General features: G+C 34.9%; 1 protein-coding gene across 1 annotated transcript in view; it reads right to left on the reverse strand.

Moving 5' to 3' along the window:
• Positions 1 to 18,434, reverse strand: part of LOC142229083 (cytoplasmic dynein 1 intermediate chain-like) — a 32,843-nt gene that overhangs the window by 3,977 nt on the left and 10,432 nt on the right. The window contains exons 4-6 of the mRNA XM_075299613.1: positions 9,413 to 9,571; positions 9,039 to 9,334; positions 100 to 553 (exon numbers count right to left, since the gene is read on the reverse strand). Of these exons, the coding sequence (XP_075155728.1) occupies positions 100 to 553; positions 9,039 to 9,334; positions 9,413 to 9,571 (909 nt within the window). The remainder of the gene's footprint in view (positions 1 to 99; positions 554 to 9,038; positions 9,335 to 9,412; positions 9,572 to 18,434) is intronic.

Below are 18,434 nucleotides of genomic sequence, written 5' to 3' on the forward strand. Positions count from 1 at the left end.
TTGGAGGGAATTTTGCTGTTTAGAAAATTGAGCTCAGACGAAAAGTGTTTTGTATTATTGGACCACTCGGTGTTTAACCAATTTAACATGTAACATTACCTAAATAAATGCATCCATCTTCACTTGCTGCCAATAGCTTATTGGATCCATTTCCCAAAAGGTCCATACAAGTAACTGCGACAGACCGTTTTTGTTCTTTTTCCAAAGTAAGAATATCAACTGGTTGAGATAGCATATCTAAATTCCATAAACACAATCGCCCATCGGATGAGACAGAAACAATATCTGTTTCAACGGCATGTATACTTTTAATTGGTTGAACATGAGCCCCACAACTGAGTGAAGTTGATTGTACAGGTACAGATCTAGGCGATCGAGAATCCCACAGTAGGATTTGTCCGGAGTAGGTTCCACCAATAATTAAGTGTTGGTTAAATTTGGCAAAACGTGCAGTGGTAACTGCGCTAGAACTGTGAAATATCTGTTGGGCAGTGGATGTTTTTAATGTGGTGTTCCACATCATAACCATGCCGTCTGGCTGTAGTGGTTCATCCTGCAAAATAGAGTTAATTTGTTAGTAAATAATAATGTCGTACATAGTAAAATATATCAACATCTTTTCAATTAACTTTTTTTAACTTAATTGAAACTTAAACAAGTTTAATTAAATTTTTCAACCAAATTTTTAATTGGATCCATTGATGTCGGTGATAGATGTTACCAATTCCATTATTAAAACAATTTCAATTGAAAATGTAATTATATGGTTTCTAACAACCATTGCTAAAATAATGTATACCGACCCATAATTAAGTAAGGACCCCATATAAAACCCCAGATTTGACTTCCGCAGCATCTTAGAAGAGTAGCCCAGCAAAAAAAGCGTCGCCAAAAAAGTAATGAAAATGTTCTTTTTAGATCAGGAAGTGGTGCAAAATTGACGCAGAAGCGATGAATTTAACATAGGCTTGTCATAGGACAGAAGTCCTCCATTTCAACAGCCGGTGCACTGAATTTGCATCACTTCTTTAGGTGTGATCCGAATTCAATGTTTTGGATGTAAATTAAAGAATTCTGTGATATTTTGTCAAATAAATAATTTTTATAATTTTTTATAATTTTTAATGGACTGTAACACTTGTTTGAAACGTTTGACCTCAAATATTTTCAAAAATTCACAATTTTTCAGATTGTATTTAGCATTTTTTTTGACAAAATTTAAATAATTTGTATCATTTTATGAATTCTTAAACTGTTTTTAACCAATTTGAAATAAAAAAAGTTAAAATTACCCATTAAAAATATGAAAAAAGCATATTATAAAAAATTGAATGAAAAGAACTTCCTGTGTAGTTAAAATAAAGAACATCATTGGAAGTACATCTTCTGGAAGTGCTTATAAAGTTGTGCCTTTGGTGGAACTTCCAAATTTTTTTGCTGGGTAGTTTCATCCTCCCATTGAAATTTGGTAAGCGATGTTAGTATATGCCCTCTAACAACCATGCCAAAAATGGTGTACATCGATCCATATAAACCAACCCCAGATTTAACTTCCAGATCCTCTAGAAAGAAAATTTCATCCTAACATATTCGGCAGGAATTTGGTTCGTGATGTTAGTAAATGTCCTTTAACAACCCCGCAAAAATTTGTCCATATCGATCCATAATTATATACACGCAAAGAAAAAAAAAACGTTTGGAAAACGTGTACCGAAAACGTTTTTCTTTTGTTAGAGTTTTTTGAATTGCTTCGAAAATTTTAAACTTTTATCACCAAAAAAATTCGTTTGTTACAAAATGATTATTTTTTTAATAAAAAAGTTATTTTTGAAACAACAACACTGTCCATTTAGTTTATATCAAACACTGTTCTTTTCTGATTTTAGGTCTTTAATAAGACACATTTTACAGTTCAAAATTTAATATAGTACAATGTAATGTTGAACATTTTTTCGGAATCTTCCGAACATATCTGGAATATATGTAAAAACAAAAAAAACCTTGGTCGAAGCAGGGATCGAACCCACGACCCTTGGCATGCAAGTCGGACGTAGCAACCACTGCTCCACGGTGACAAACTAAATGTTTGTTTCTGTTAAATAAACTTTGTTTATTCGGTTCGTGGGCGCCGCAAGCTATGCTATATAAATATAACTTATATGGATAATTATCTATTGATGACCATAACAGGTACATAGCTCAGTGGTTAGTGTGTTGGCTTACAAAGTGCATGGTCCGCGGTTCGATTCTCCGTCCAGGCGAAAGGTAAAAAAAATTTTAAAATTTATAAAATCGTATAATTTCTTCTACATTGTTTGTATTACAGGAAAAGGTGTTAAGAACTAAAAAACCTCGTAGTTGTGAGAAAGATGTGAGGGAAAATGCAATTAGCAAGAAAACAATGTTTTTTTTTTTTGAGTTAGTCTTTATTAAATTGTTTTTACTTCCTGGAAAAGAATAAACGTTTATCACAAAAAGTATATACTTTTCTTCCAAATACACTTCCTTACAGCGAAAAGCAAATAAGAAACGAACTTTGTTTGTCTAAAATTTCGTTTGGGAGGAAATAATTATTTTTTTGCGTGTAGGCCTCATCTAAACCGGATGAAATTTGGCCCTTTAATTACCTTACGAAAAATGATTCACATCGGTCCATTATTATTTATATTTTAAGAAATTAAAACCTTGCTTTCGGAACTGTTATCATATCCCAATTATTTCGATTTTATATGATCCCAGCTTTGGAAATTCTTCTAAAGGCACAACTTTGAAAACACTTCCAAAAATTTCCTCCCAAAGACGTTCTTTATTTTATCTACACAGCAAGTTCTTTTAATTAAATTTTTTATAACTCGATTTAATGGGTAATTTTAACTTTTTTTCAAATATGTTAAAAACGAAGTAAGAATTAAAAAATGATACAGATAAAAAAATGGTATATCCATTCTGGGCAATTTGCGAATTTTTTGAAAATATTTGGGGTAAAAAGTTTCAGACAAGCTTTAGAATCCATTAAAAAACATAGCAAATTATAAAAATTATTTATTTGACAAAATATTGCAAATTTTTTTAATTCACATCCAAGAAGTAGTTTTTAATTCACATCTTAAGAAGTGATGCAAATTCAGTGCACCGGTTGTTGAAATGGTGTACATCCGTCCTATGAAAAGCTCATGTTAAATTCATTTCTATACCGATGGCTCCAAGTTGGATGAACATATGACTTTTGGTGTCTATTCAAAGGACTTGGAACTAAATATCGCTAAAAGATTACCAAATCGATGTATTGTTTATTAAGCTAAAGCGGCCTATGGCAGGTCAGGAAAATGTTAACTTAAGCAGGCAGCTACTATTGTTGGAAATATCTGAATAAATCTAAAGGTGTCAATATGTAATAGGTACTTTTGGTTAATGTGCTTTAGAATAGTGAAAGAAAACGGTCTGCCACTTAATCTAAACTAAACTAATGTTGTGGTAGATTTTCAACTTATCGCAAATATGTTTAACAGACCTATAAATCTGAAGAACGAGTAATATGTTGAGAAGACTTTGGTGAACAGTCCTCTAAAATTCTCTTACTATTGCCTTGACTGTGGGTGATCAATTAATACGATTTGCTGAGAATTCTGACTGAAGAGGAAATGCGAAGATAGTTATAATGTTCATAAGGTGAGCGGATACTGAATGGGTCCTACAAAGTGGTATAATTTTTAAGTAGAAAGAAAAATGAACTAAAAGTAAAGAAAAAATCATTGGCGCCAAATGATGATCATTTTAAGCATACAGTTCATTTTGGGAATGGTACGAAAAGTTTCTTCTACTTTAGTTTACATTAAACTTACGATACTGTCACACTGGCAAATATTTGAAAGAAATCAAAAATGCACTGAAAAAAAAGCATGCCCGGTTCCAAAGATTTTGTCTTTACTTTAAAAAATTTGGTATTGATTCCGAGCCAAAGAAGCGGAGAATACAAATAAGGATACTTTTAAGACACAATTCTCTTTTAAATTTTAGTTTTGTGTACTTGCTTCTAGGAAGCAAATTTTAATTTTTCGCTTTCTCATCTTTTTTTCTTCATATGCTATCAAAGTCCTTTAAAAACGAGTTAACGACAACTTTATTTTCCAAATTAAGACTCGACTTCTAGTAGAAATGTTGCTATGTTTCAAGTAAAAAACGTCTTTAAAATAAATTGTTGAAAAACATGTCCTATATTTGAACGATTTTTTGCTTTGTAGTCAAGATGCAAAAAGACAACAAACTTGAAGACAATTTCATTAAATTTAAAGAATTTTTCTAAATTATTAAAGTCAAGTTGACCTTAGCCCAAACATTTTTTCTTTCATGTTATGATACCCATTTTTAATTCAAATCACTTAATTATAAGGACAATACGACTTCATTGAAAAGTTTATCGACTTTTGGACAAGGAAAAAAACTTTATATTAGAGAAATGCGTCTTCTATGCTAAGCAAAATTTGCATTCGTATTTTAAAGACACGAAATCTTTGACCTCACGACAATATTTTTTTCAGTGTGAAAGGTATATAACATTAAGATGGTATTATTATCCAAAAACGGTATCCAGATATTTGGAAAATGGTCCTGGATAAAAGTTTGGCTCTCATTTTGGTCAAAAATTTGCCTAATATGACTTATGACCCTTAGAATTTGTTACCAATTTTTAAATAATTAAGGAAATTTTTTTTCAAGTTGAGTTTTGGCCCAGGGAAATCACTCAACAACCAAATAGAGATACATTGAAATTGTCGGCCATTCCATGAACTTATATGTCACTATGTTCTTTTTTTCATAAAAGGAAGACAAAAATATATTGGGGATTTTAGTACACACAAAAAAAAAAATACTTGGATCCAAAGATTTTGACCTTCCCTTAAGAATTAAGAATGGTATTGATTCCTAGCCAAAGATGCGGTTTCTTTAAAATAAAGAAATTTTTTAGCAACCTATCTGGCTTTAAATCTAGGACCAATAAAATTACAATTAGGATACAGATCGCATTTATCAAATTTTCATTTTCTTTTCGCGGTTTATTAATAAAGGTACTCACGTACAAACAAATGCCAGTTTAAAAATCCAAATTATAAGGGAAACTTCAAAGTATCCGTTATTCAAAAATGTTTTCTTAATTCCAAAAATCTTTAAACCAAAAACGCTAAATCCTCAAAATAAGTCTTAGCCTATATTTGAAGCGTTTTTATCTTAAATTTAAAGTTTAAATTTTTTAGTTAATTTAAGGACAATTTATTTAAATCAAAAATGTTTTTCTTTACTTTAAGGAAAACTACCCTTAGTTCAAAGACATGCGACTTTAACGGAATTTGTGTCCTAAATTTAATGAAAAACATTTTTGAAGCGAAGGTTATTAACTTTATTTTATTTTTTTATTTATTTATTTAAGCAATTCAAAGCCTTTTAATTAAAATTGTATTATTTTAAACAAATTTTCTTTAATATTTTGTAAATTTCGCATCCTAAAATTTAGTTTGCGTAATCTGTAATATCACATAAATATTTTTTTCAGAGTAAGGAATTTTAATTAAATTTGGGGATTTTTTGGAACGAAAGCATCTGAATTTTGAGACAAGAGCCAGAAAAATGCTTGCTACACTGATTGTGTTCACTTTTTGAGCAGTTTTGGTAGAAAAGCAAAACTGCTCAAAAAAGAGCTTCCAAAAAAGTAGTTTGTGATCCGGAATTAGTGCAAACTTGGATCATCACCAATGAATTTTACATGGGCTTGTCATAGGACGGAAGTACCCCCTTTTTGGATCCTTTGCATTGCTTTAGAAATTGTGCCCTATTATTTTCCTATTATCTAATTTTTACAATTTGAAAAACTCTTTCGCTCCAACCAGCTGGCTGATTGTATTAAGACGTTCTGTTATGGTGCCAACAGACCCATGTTCAAACCCCGGTGGAAGCGAAGAAGTTTTTCAATTTGTAAAAATTAGATAATAAGAAAATAAAAGTGTAACAAACAATACTGATAAAAATAAAAAGTGAAATTGAAAAAAAATGTTGTTTTTTTAGTTTTTTAAATTTCTTCATCCAAATGAACTTCCAAGGTATAACTTCTAAAGCAATGCTAAGGATCCAAAAAATGAAGTACTTCCGTCCTATGACAAGCTCATGTAAAATTCATTGGAGATGATCCAAGTTTACACTACTTCCGAATCACAAATTGGGGATCCAAACTACTTTTTTGGAATCTCTTTTTTGCTGGGTAGTTAATATAACTGACATATGCGGATGTAGCCCCCACAGTCGGAAGGGTTGAGCGTAAGTACCAGGTCATCATATCATGGCGAGGTAATTTCCACCAACGAATCGAATATTCAATGATTGGTCACGTCCCCCAAATTTTCAACGAATTACTCAACTTCGTTAATTTATGCACCTATTGTAGACGATTAGTTCCAACATTCACTCCATTCTTCTGACTCCGGTCGAATTTTTTGGATACATATGATAGCGCATAAAAAGCGTCGCCAAAAAAGTAGTGAAAATGTTCTTTTTGGATCCGGTAGTGGTGCAAAATTGGCGCAGAAGTGATGATTTTAATATGGGCTTGTCATAGGACGAATGTCCACCATTTCAACAGCCGTTGCACTAAATTTGCATCACTTCTTAAGGTGTGATGCGAATCCAGTGATTTGGATGTGAATTAAGAAATTTTGTGATATTTTGACGAATAAATTTATTTTTAAAATTTTTATGATTTTTAATGCATTATAACGCTTGTCTGGAACGTTTGACATAAAATATTTTAAAAAATTCACCATTTTTCTAGAAGGGATTTAGCATTTTTTCGCCAAAATTTAAATAATTTGCACTGTTTTATTAATTTTTAATCTGTTTTTACCCAATTTGAAACCCATTTAAAACTTTAAATTTCCCATTAAAAATGCGAAAAAGCTAGATATAAAAAATTGACTCAAATGAACTTCCTGTGCAGTTAAAATAAAGAACATCTTTGGGAGGACATTTTTGGAAGCGCCTTTAAAGTTGTGCCTTTAGAAGAACTTCCAAATTTTTTTGCTGGGTAGGGTTTTGAAGGTGTGTTGCCTCAACAGATAGACGGTAAGGATAAGGTCATCGGATACTTCAGTCGAACGTTACCCACTTCCGGAAAAAACTACTGCGTTAAGGTGGATGGGTACTATGTTCAGGTTTTCCACCAACACTCTAAATTAGAAGAGCTAAAATATATATCAGATCATGGTATAATTATCTATAAGGTAGCCTTAATTCATCAGCTCATCAAAACATTTTGTTGAAATTTTGACTTTTGTTGTTGTTAAAGAAATTAAATTTAAATTAGAAATTTGGAAAAAACTAAAATCTATAACATTTATAAATATTTCCCTTGAGTGATACAGAATTCAAACAAATATTTTTGTATGTGTTTATTTACTTTTTACTGACATAGTGATGAGCTGTTTTTATATTTTTGAGTTAGTGAGGCTACCTTACTAATTATTGTATATGATGACGATTATATTTTTGTTTTTTTTTTTTTTTTTTTTGGAAACTTATCAAAACTTTGATTGACACTTTAAAGCATTAATTATGTACAATTTCATATTTAAATATTATTTGATTAAAAAAGCAATCGTGGGAAAAAAGCTGCTGCTAGCCGTCATGGTGAGCATAAAACATTATCACAAATACTTCGGAAATCTAACCACTCAGCTCTCCGATGAAGGCTCCATTTCACAAATCCGAAAGCTCAATAACAGCGTTGTGTACACCCGTAAAAAGAATATGATCACCTAAAAATTTTATTTTTGGACGATGACCATGTATCATGTTTGCCGCAACCATGTTATTTTCTCGGACATTATGTATCTGATTTCGACAACATTTTATGTTTGGCGAGAAAACAACTTTTTTGTTTTGAAAAAGACTGTTTTTCATATGTTTCGGTTTAAAAACTATATGTTTGGAACTACATTTTTAGCACATTAGTTTTATAGCCTCTACACATTACGCTCAAAAACCACATTTTCGAGATTTGAAATCTACTTTTTATAAGGCAAATGACAGTTGAAATCCAGTAAAAATGGATTTTGGAAGTGTAATGTGAATGAGGTATTAGGTGCAAGCATATAATGTTGAGAAACTAGTATTACATGATTGGGACATATATGTTAGAACATATTATGTTTGGGACATCCAATTTTCTTAACTATCTCTGGATGCAAACATATATTATATCTCATTCACATTAAGATTGAAATCTACTAAAGTGGATTTTAAATCCCTTTTTATAAGACAAATGACAGTTGAAATCTAACATAGTTGAATTGGATTTTGAAAGTGTAATGTGTATGAGGTTTTAATTTAGAAATTTCGTATAAACTCATATGTGTTTGGAATCGCCAGATAGGACAAGAGAGAAAAAGATAAAGATGGCGACGGTGATAAATAGCAAAAGACATCAACGTAGCACAGTGAGAGAAACAAATGAGATCAAATAGTGCTCCGCCTGCGAGACATATTTTTTTATGAGGATAAACGAGCTTACATTCATCAAAATCAAAAATTTTAAATGTTTAAGTCTAAACATTAATCATCATAACATAATGATGAGTGATTATATTACTTCTCTGCGTGTGGAGATGTCCTAAAGTTACCATGTAGAATGCAAGCACTACTCAAAAATTTAACGTAAATAAGTAATTGATGACATCCACCTGTTGCACATAGAATGTGATGTGGACTGGCCAATGAAATAGTTCAAAGATCCCATTATTTCAAAGATCCCATTATTTATGATTGGATTTATTCATGGATTGGATTGATGGCAAATATTAAAACCGGTAACATTGTTAAAATTAGATGGTCCGAAGGAAGTAGAAAATCACTTTATTTTCGCGGCTAATTTTTCTAAAATAATCAAGATTGTGAATGAAAACAATCAAAGCTATTTTAATAAAAAAATCCGCAGAAACTTCATGGCCTTTAACAAGTTAAATATTTTAGACCACAACAGTTTCAAGAATACATACCTGATTCCTGTCATATGACGCTACCACTAAATCCGCATAATGCGTAGACCAATCAATGTCGGTTATACAACGATTTTTTGTCCATTGACTGTCATAAAAAATGCGATTTAATGAAACCGCTCCATTAGAGTTTATATCACTTTCACTGGAGCTAACCACATCCCCAATATAATATTTGGTAATGTCCACGTTTTTGGATAATACATTTTCCATTATTCTACCGAGACGCTTGAATGATTTTTGGAAATGAGTACTGGATACAAACGCCTGTTTTTCTTCTTCTGATAATTCATTAACTGAAAATAATAAAAGGAAACGAATGAAAATAATGAAAGATAAGACGTTTGATCTAGACAAATACGCGCCGACGATACCTTTATTACACTCTTCATTTATGAGGTCAAGAGGTGTCACTGCGGGCGTTATAAGTTGGATCCTAGGTAAACCAGGAGACATGCAGCCAGGTGGGAGTTTCGATCCGAAACCACCTAGGGAAATATCTTCATTGTCTTGTTCGTCATAGTTTTCTATTACTGAAATAAAAAAAAAAACAAAAAAAAACAAGTTAGTAAAGCCTAAAGTCGGGCGGGGCCGGCCACTATGTAGACCAAAATTTGTAATATCATCTCAACTCCTTCAAATTTGTTGGGAGCTACCATATAAAGGTTTACATTCCCATAAACAAATATTTAAATCAGAACCGATTTGGAGAAACATTTTTAAACTTTTAATTTTGCTCTATAGCAGCGGTGATTTCACAAGGATATTGGCTAAATTTCACCACGATAGGTTGTCAATTGTCGGGTTTGTGACAATATTTGGCCACATCGAGCGATCTTTCTTCTGTGTAAAATAAAATCAATTGCAGTAAAATTCCGTTGAAATTGGTATTAAATATGACATTTTCTACCATATTTCCCCAAATCAGGCGTATATATATGGGAGCTATATCCAAATCTATACCAATATAATTAAATTTGGTACACAATGCTAAAATCGTAATTCTACTCTCAGGTTAATACTTCAAGTAACTCGAAATGAAAATTTGGTATCCGGTTGTTATACGAATCTAAATCGGACGAAAGATATATATGGGAGCTATATATAAATCTGAACCCATTTCAACCAAATTTAACATGCGTTGCTAGAATGTCAATTATATTCCTTGTGCAAAATTTCACGTAAATCGGGGTTAATCTTTGGTCTATGTGGTCATATGAGTCTAAATCGGGCGAAGGATATATAGTGCACTCGCGGTAACGTGAACTAATTAAAACCAAGCGAATTCACATTAGCGAAAATGTTCACGTTAGCGAACTTCAGCGAATTTCAGAACAGAACATTGCCATATTCGGGAGATTTACACGTTCTAGCGTGATAGTCTTTTACTTTTGTTATTAGTCATATTAAAAACTTAATTTAATTTCATGAAAAATTAAAAAAATAGATATCAGTGGGTATGGAATTATAAAGCAATTTAAATTAATAATTAAAATTCGCGAAAAAAGCCAAACTAGATCACTAAAAAATTCCATATGTGTATTTGAAATTGTACTTGGCATTATGAATCTGCTTTTAACGTCAAATTTCATGTTTTTCAGCGTTACGGAGTAGTTAGAGTGCACTGTATATGGGAACCAGCAAAAAAATTTTGAAGTTCTTCCAAAGGCACAACTTTAAAAGTACTTCCAGAAGATCCACTCCCAATGATGTTCTTTATTTTAACTACCCAGGAAGTACTTTTAATTCAATTTTTTACAACTTGGTTTTTTCACACTTTTAATGGGTAATTGTAACTTTGTTTGTTTCAATCAGGTTAAAAACAGAGTAAGAATTCATAAAATGGTACAAATTATCTAAATTTTGTCGACAAAATGGTAAATCCAATCTGAAAAAATTGTACGTTTTTGAAAATATTTGAGGTCAAACGTTTCCGACAAGCGTTACAATCCATTAAAATTATAAAAAATTATAAAAATTATTTATTTGACAATTTAATTTACGTCCAAAATATTGAATTCGGATCACAACTAAAGAAGTGATGCAAATTCAGTACAACGGCTGTTGAAATGGAGGACTTCCGTCCTATGACAAGCCCATGTTAAATTCATCGCTTCTGCGTCAATTTTGCAACACTTCCGGATCCAAAAAGAACATTTTCATTACTTTTTTGGCGACGCTTTTTTTGCTGGGGAGCTATATGCAGGCCTGAACCAATTTCAACTAACAGTGAACCCAGATTATTAACTCAACCGTCGAACGGAACGGACGTGTTTTTTTTAATAGCGGATAAAATCATCGTAATAAGTACCTACTACGAATTTCAAGTGTGGTGGGATATTAGGCCACCATGCAGAGAAATTCAAAGACATCCACTGGGTTGCTAACTTCAGGGCCCAGTGGACGGGTATCGACTGAAGTTATAAATTTGGGCAATGACCAAGAGTTAGGCCCAATTAGTCGACCTGTAGACGGGTCGACAGGTGGCGACAATTTGACAAGTCGGACCTTTTCCAAGGTCACGGCATCAAAAGGAGGTAATCCCTCACGAAAGAGATTCAAAGAACGCAGAAATGCTTTGTTTATCCTAAAGAAATTAGGATCAGTCGACCCAAGCACGTTGTCGGCTAAACAAAGCGATTCCTTAAAATGGGCTCAAGGAATTCTTGAGGCTGGAAAAAGGGAACGATCACCGGATGAGCTGCCATCCTCCAAAAGGGATCAACGATCGTTTGCCTCAGTTGCTAAAGACAGCCTTGTGATGGCTATCATAAATAAAGGAGCATTGGACGGTATGGTTCCAAAGCAAAAATGGGGGGAGATTGAGAATGCTTTGTCTGGCGTCTACTCACAGGTGCTGGAAAAGTTTCCCGGCCCAGATCCTCGACACCAAGAGGCTGGTTGGTATCAAGGACGATTTAAGCTAGTCGCATTTGAGGAGCAGAGGTCTATAGAATGTTTTAAAGCTGCTCTGATACTAATTGGTGAAGTTTGGGAAGGAGCTGCTCTAGAGTTAGTCGAGAAGAAAGACATACCGGCTAGACCAAGAGCACATGCGTGGATACCTGCAAACCCTCCTGACCCTGAATCTATTTTAAATAGACTGAAACAATGCAATCCAGATCTTCCAACAGCTGATTGGAAGGTTGGCCGTTTGGATGAAGTGGATGGGCCAAGACGGCATGCAGTGTTTATATTGAACACTCAGTCTTTGCCACATCTAGCAAAGTCCCAGGGCCGTGTATGTTATGGCTTTCATTATATCCAAATGAAGGTGTATAAAAACGATCAGCTAAAGGATTCATAAATGGACAAGCCTCTGTCTGAATCAGAAGTAAGCGGATCCTCTTGCGAAGTCGAGGGGGATACCAAGACATTTGAAGACATGGATAGATACCGTATGCGTGAGGAGGCTTCTACATCCTCAGAACTCACCAAAGTTGAACCTATGGTTATTGCGAGAGTCACCGATATCTCTGAAGAGGACATTCTTGATGACTCGATTGAAGCGGCTGATGTGACGGTTGTTGAAAATCTCAATGGTTCTACGGATCCTCCAGATAAATCTTCATCATTGTAAGGCTGCATGTGCTGCCTTAAAAGTACTCCTGATGAAAGGAGACATAGATATAGTTCTTATTCAAGAACCATATGTTTATAAAAACAAAATATGTGAATTAAGTACTCCGGGGTTCAAACTATTGCAGTATACTGGTAATGATATAAATCGAGCCTGTATAATTGCTAAAAACGAGCTCAATTTGTTTCTGCTTCCTTCAATGTGCAATACAGACACTGTCGTTGCAAGTTTAGAAATAGCCAAATGCAAATATTGGGTATCTTCGGTCTACATGGGACATGACAGGGAGATGCCTCCATATGCCGTTAAGACCTTAGTGGAGGAGTCACTGAAAACAAAGACGAAACTCATTATGGGATGCGATGCGAATGCACATCATAGTATATGGGGAAGTAGTGATACTAATGCAAGGGGAGAGTCGCTAATAGAGTTTATTTTGCGTACTAATCTGGTAGTTTGCAACAAGGGAGATGTCCCAACCTTTGTCACTAAAAACAGGCAAGAGGTTTTGGACATCACCTTGGCCTCGCAAGAACTGAATGAAATGATATCTGAGTGGCAGGTTTTAAGTGAACACAGCTTCTCAGATCATCGCTACATCAGTTTTAAATTTGACGTTCATATCACCAAGATCATATTTCCGCCAAATGTTAGGAAAGCTGACTGGAATAGGTATAGGGAATCGTTCAATATGATGATACCGGAAATAACAGAGACAAATATGAGAAATGTGCAAGATATCGAACACGCAGTGGAGCGGATTACTAAGGCCTTCAACATCTCACTAAAAGCTGCATGCCCTAGAGGAAAGCCAAGGGGGAAACATCGACCACCATGGTGGTCTACGGAATTAAGTAATATGAGGAAATCCTGCAGGAAGCTCTTTAACAAGGCAAAGTCCACCAGAGCCCCTGAGGACTGGGACGCTTACAAGAAGAATCTGAGAGGATACAAGCGAGAACTGAGAAAGGCTCAGCATAACTCTTGGAATGCTTACTGCAGCAGTATTGAGAATACGTCCGAGGCTTCCAGACTACGGAAGGTTCTAGCATCCACCAACTCCGCTCCAGGTTTCATTAAAACATCGGAGGGCAATTGGACAACGCCCAGTGAGGAGACGCTGGAGGTACTATTGGACACACATTTTCCTGGCAATCAGACGGTTGAACCATGTACTGGCGGTGCCACAGTTGCTCAGCGGTCGTTTCCTGTCGAGGAAATTGTATCGGAAACTAGAATAAGATGGGCGCTAAATAGCTTTGGACCATTCAAATCCCCTGGACCTGATGGAATTACTCCGGCGGAGTTACAAGCTGTAACTGACAAAATTATCCCCTGGTTGTCGGTGATATATAAAGGATGTATCAACTTATCATATATCCCAGGAAAGTGGAGGGAAACAAAAGTCGTTTTCATACCTAAAGCGGGAAAAGCCTCTCACTCGAGGGCGAAGGATTTCCGACCAATCAGCTTATCCTCATTCCTACTTAAGACTCTGGAGAGGATGATAGATATTTATCTTAGAACTAGCATCGATTCAAGTTTGTTTTCGAAACGACAGCATGCATACTCGAAGGGCAGGTCTACTGAGACCGCACTACATGAACTAGTCAGCTTTATTGAAAGCTCACTATCTGTCAAAGAATACACAATCGTGGCGTTTCTAGACATCGAAGGGGCGTTCAATAATGTCCATCCGAGCTCGATATTAAATGGACTGACAACTCTGAATGTTGATCCATGTATACTCAGGCTGTTAGACGAACTGCTAATGAAGAGACGTATTTCAGCCACACTAGGACAAGCAAACATACAAAGGTATGTGAACAGAGGCACTCCCCAAGGAGGAGTCCTATCACCTCTTCTTTGGAATGTTGCTATAAATAGCCTTCTGGTTACTCTAGAAAAAGAAAGGATAAAAGTGGTGGCATACGCAGATGATGTGGCTCTGGCAGTCAGGGGAAAATTCCCATCAACAATCAGAGATATTATTCAGAGGGCCCTCCGGATGACTGAGAAATGGGCGAAAGACAATGGTCTTGGGGTAAATCCTGCAAAGACAGAATTAGTCATGTACTGCAAAGATCGCAAAACTCCCACGGTTAGGCCCATTTCCTTAGGGGGTATTGAAATTCCCTTTAGGGAGTGTGCAAAATACCTTGGCGTTATTTTGGACAGGAAGCTGAACTTTAAGCTTAATATTGAAGAAAGGGCGAGGAAAGCAACGGTAGCTTTATACTCGTGCAAAAAGGCAATAGGGAAAAAGTGGGGACTAAAACCAAAAATTGTACATTGGCTATACACGGCAGTGGTTAGACCTATAATGCTATATGGTGTTGTAGTCTGGTGGCCGGCACTTCACCAGCCGACAAGTTTAGGCAAAGTTCAGCGTATGGCGTGCTTGTGTATCTCAGGTGCATTCAGCAAGACAGGAAAAAACTCCCTTAATGTCATACTGCATCTATTGCCTTTAGACATTTTGGCCAAACAGTCAGCTGCAACAACGGCTGTGCGGTTGCGCGAGCTATCGCTGTGGTCGGAAAAAAGTTACGGTCACAGTTCGGTCCTCAAAATAATGCCAGATGTGCCTAACGTAGTGGATTACACTTTGGCGAGTCCACTTTTCGACAAAAAGTTTGAGACTCTAATTCCCAACAGTGAGGCGTGGTGTACACGGACCCCGGGGAATAAAAGATATATAGATTTCTACACTGATGGCTCCAAATTGGATGGCCAAGTGGGTTTCGGAGTATATTCTAAAGATCTGGAACTTCGAATAGCGAAAAGATTACCTGATCACTGTAGTGTTTTTCAGGCTGAAATATTATGAGAATATGAGAAGTAATGTTCCAAAAAATGTGGGCATTAATATATACTCAGACAGTCAACCTGCAATAAAACCCTTGGACTCTGTGTTCCTCAACTCGAAAACGGCCATCGATTGCCGCAAATCTCTCAATGAGATGGCTGAGCAGTACAATATTCACCTAATATGGGTGCCTGGCCATAGGAACATACCGGGGAACTGCGAAGCGGATGAGTTGGCAAGGCTAGGGACTACCTTACATATTCCAGGGGAACTAGAATTTGTTGGTATGCCCCTAGCTACCTGCAAGCTCATGCTGCGTGAGAAGGCTGTTATGATGGCAAATGTTCGATGTGAGAATTGCAAGGGTTGTAACGACACTGAGCAAATATGGCCCCATTTCAACTTAAACCGCACACTAGATATGCTAATGTTCTCGAGACGTCAGATATCACTCCTGATATCTGCTATAACGGGTCGCTGCCTGATAGGAGATTTTGCAAAAACTATTGGCGCGAAGTATAATGACTATTGTATGAGCTGTCATGATGCGGAGGAAAAAGAATCAATTAAACACCTCTTGTGTGATTGTCCTGCATTTTGTGTAAAGCGCAAGCAACTTTTAGGAGCATATAGCTTCAGATTACTGGCGGATCTGGAAAACGTTAACTTAAGCAGTCTGCTAATATTTTTGGAACAATCTGGTTGGTTCAACAAAGAAAAATAATCAAGAAGGTTCAGCGGTTAAAACTAGAAGTGCCCATATGTAATAGGTACTTTTAGTTAATGTGGTATCACAATGGACTGAATAGTCTAAGTGAGCCTGAATCTTAATCGGGCTGCCACTTTAACCTAACCTAACCTAACCTAACCTAACAGTGAACCCACACACAGAAAACAAATTTGTTGTGACAACCAATTTTTTTGCCAACCATTTTATTTGGTTCCATCTACTACCGGAATCTAACCGATAGAATTTGTTGCCTCAACCAATTGACCGTAAAATTGGCAGTCACAACCAATATAATTGTATTTGTTTTTTTTATGACAGCCAACTATTGTTTGAAGTAACTGCCTTTTGAATTATCAGGGCAACCAATAAAATTGCTATCGGTACCCCATTTGAACCACGAACAACATGCAAAATTATGCAAAAAAAATCATTATTTATTTTTAGTACTTTATTGTTCAATAATATAAAGGCATAAATAATACATATTTAGATATAAAATTTTTTGTAATACTAATCCGATTTTATTGTTTCCTTCAAATCGCAATGTATCTTTCGAGTTATCTTCCGAATCTATTTTGTGCGCCGGGATGTATGGGGAAATAATCGTAACGTTCTTTTCCTCCTGTAGCTACCGCCAAGATTTTGTTGTTGAGTGAGTTGCTACGTAGACCCAATGGTTTTTGATGGGTAACGTTCAGATGTCCCGAAACGGCTACCATTGCGTATACATTTAGACAAATCCATTATTTAAGATTGAAGGACTGTTTTGATGTGCATGAGATACAAGAAACATTTGAAAATACCTCTCAGGCTGACGAAACATAGATCCACTGGTACGCATCAGAGATCAAGGAGCAGTCGAAACAATGAACTTACTTCTTTTTATTTCGTTTTGGCGATGGATGGATTAGCAGTATTCAGATTTTATTCGTATATACTATACATATTTAAGCTGAAATGTACATTTTCAAAATATTATCGATTTATTGACATTTAATATTCTACTTACCTTTTTAACAATTTTACTCACATTGAAGTATTGAAGTTGATATATCCAAATATTGGTTGCAGCAACAATCAGTTTTTAAATCTGTTGAAACAACCAAATTATCTGCTGAACAGACTTTTTGTCAGTTTTGCTGACACTTTGGGAAAATAAATCAATCAACACAACAGAGCGGTACACAATGAAATTTGTTTTTAATGAATTGAGTTACAACGACCAATATTTGGTCGTTAGTAATAGCATTTGATTGCATTGATATTTTATTGGTTATATCAACGACCAAACGAAAGAAATAACAAACATATGATCCACACAACTAAAAATAATGTATCTGAACTATCTTTCTGTTATCCTGCTCGAATTCCAACCAACCATTTCTCTGGGTGCACCAGGAAGAAAACTTGTGGTTAACTTTGGAAATTTTTTAAAATTTTTAGAAAATTTTAAGTAAACAGCATTACAAACGCAGGCATCAGGCCGATATCACAAAAATAAGTAAATATATTTCTATAATGTATTTGGCCAGGAATTCAATGATGTTCGGTTCAACACAACATTGGTCTAATTAGCTTAATAAACTGAACCGTAAATATATTTCGACAAATTCGAGAAAATTTATTAGACATAATTAATTTTTTTAAATTGTTAAAGAAAATTTTGTAGTTTGAAGGAAGAAATGGAGTTCAAAATTGCAAGAATGTCTTTAGTGACATACGACGATCATGATGAACGCATTATTAGTAAAATTTACAAATTTAAAGAAATAATGAACTATTTTGTGAGAACCAGGAATTTAGTAAATCTTTATGCTTAGTTTGTGTATATTTTTTCTGTTTTTATTCATTTACCTAACGTACCCAACAAATTATTAGAGTAAAGGAAACTTTCTCCAAACATAATAATTCCATGAACTAAAATATAGTTAAATTCGCTTTAGTGAAATAGAGAGTTCACTTTTTTTGAGTGTACGAAATTGTGAGCAAATCAGGATAAAACTCTGGCTTCTGGGACCATGTAATTGCATATCGGGCGAAAGATATATATGGGAGCTACATCTAAATCTGAACCGATTTGGCTGATATTTTGCATGTTTTTCGAGACTCATAAAATATTTAGAATTTGAAGAAGATCGGTTGATAAACACGCCAATTATGACCAGATCGGTGATGACTATATATGGCAGCTACATCTAAATCTGAACCGATTTTTCCCAAAATCAATAGCGATTGTCTTTGTCGTAAAAAAAGACCCTACACATAAAAAATTATCAC

The sequence above is a fragment of the Haematobia irritans genome, chromosome 3 (genome assembly GCF_050003625.1).
Source record: "Haematobia irritans isolate KBUSLIRL chromosome 3, ASM5000362v1, whole genome shotgun sequence".
NCBI classification, from domain to species: domain Eukaryota; kingdom Metazoa; phylum Arthropoda; class Insecta; order Diptera; family Muscidae; genus Haematobia; species Haematobia irritans.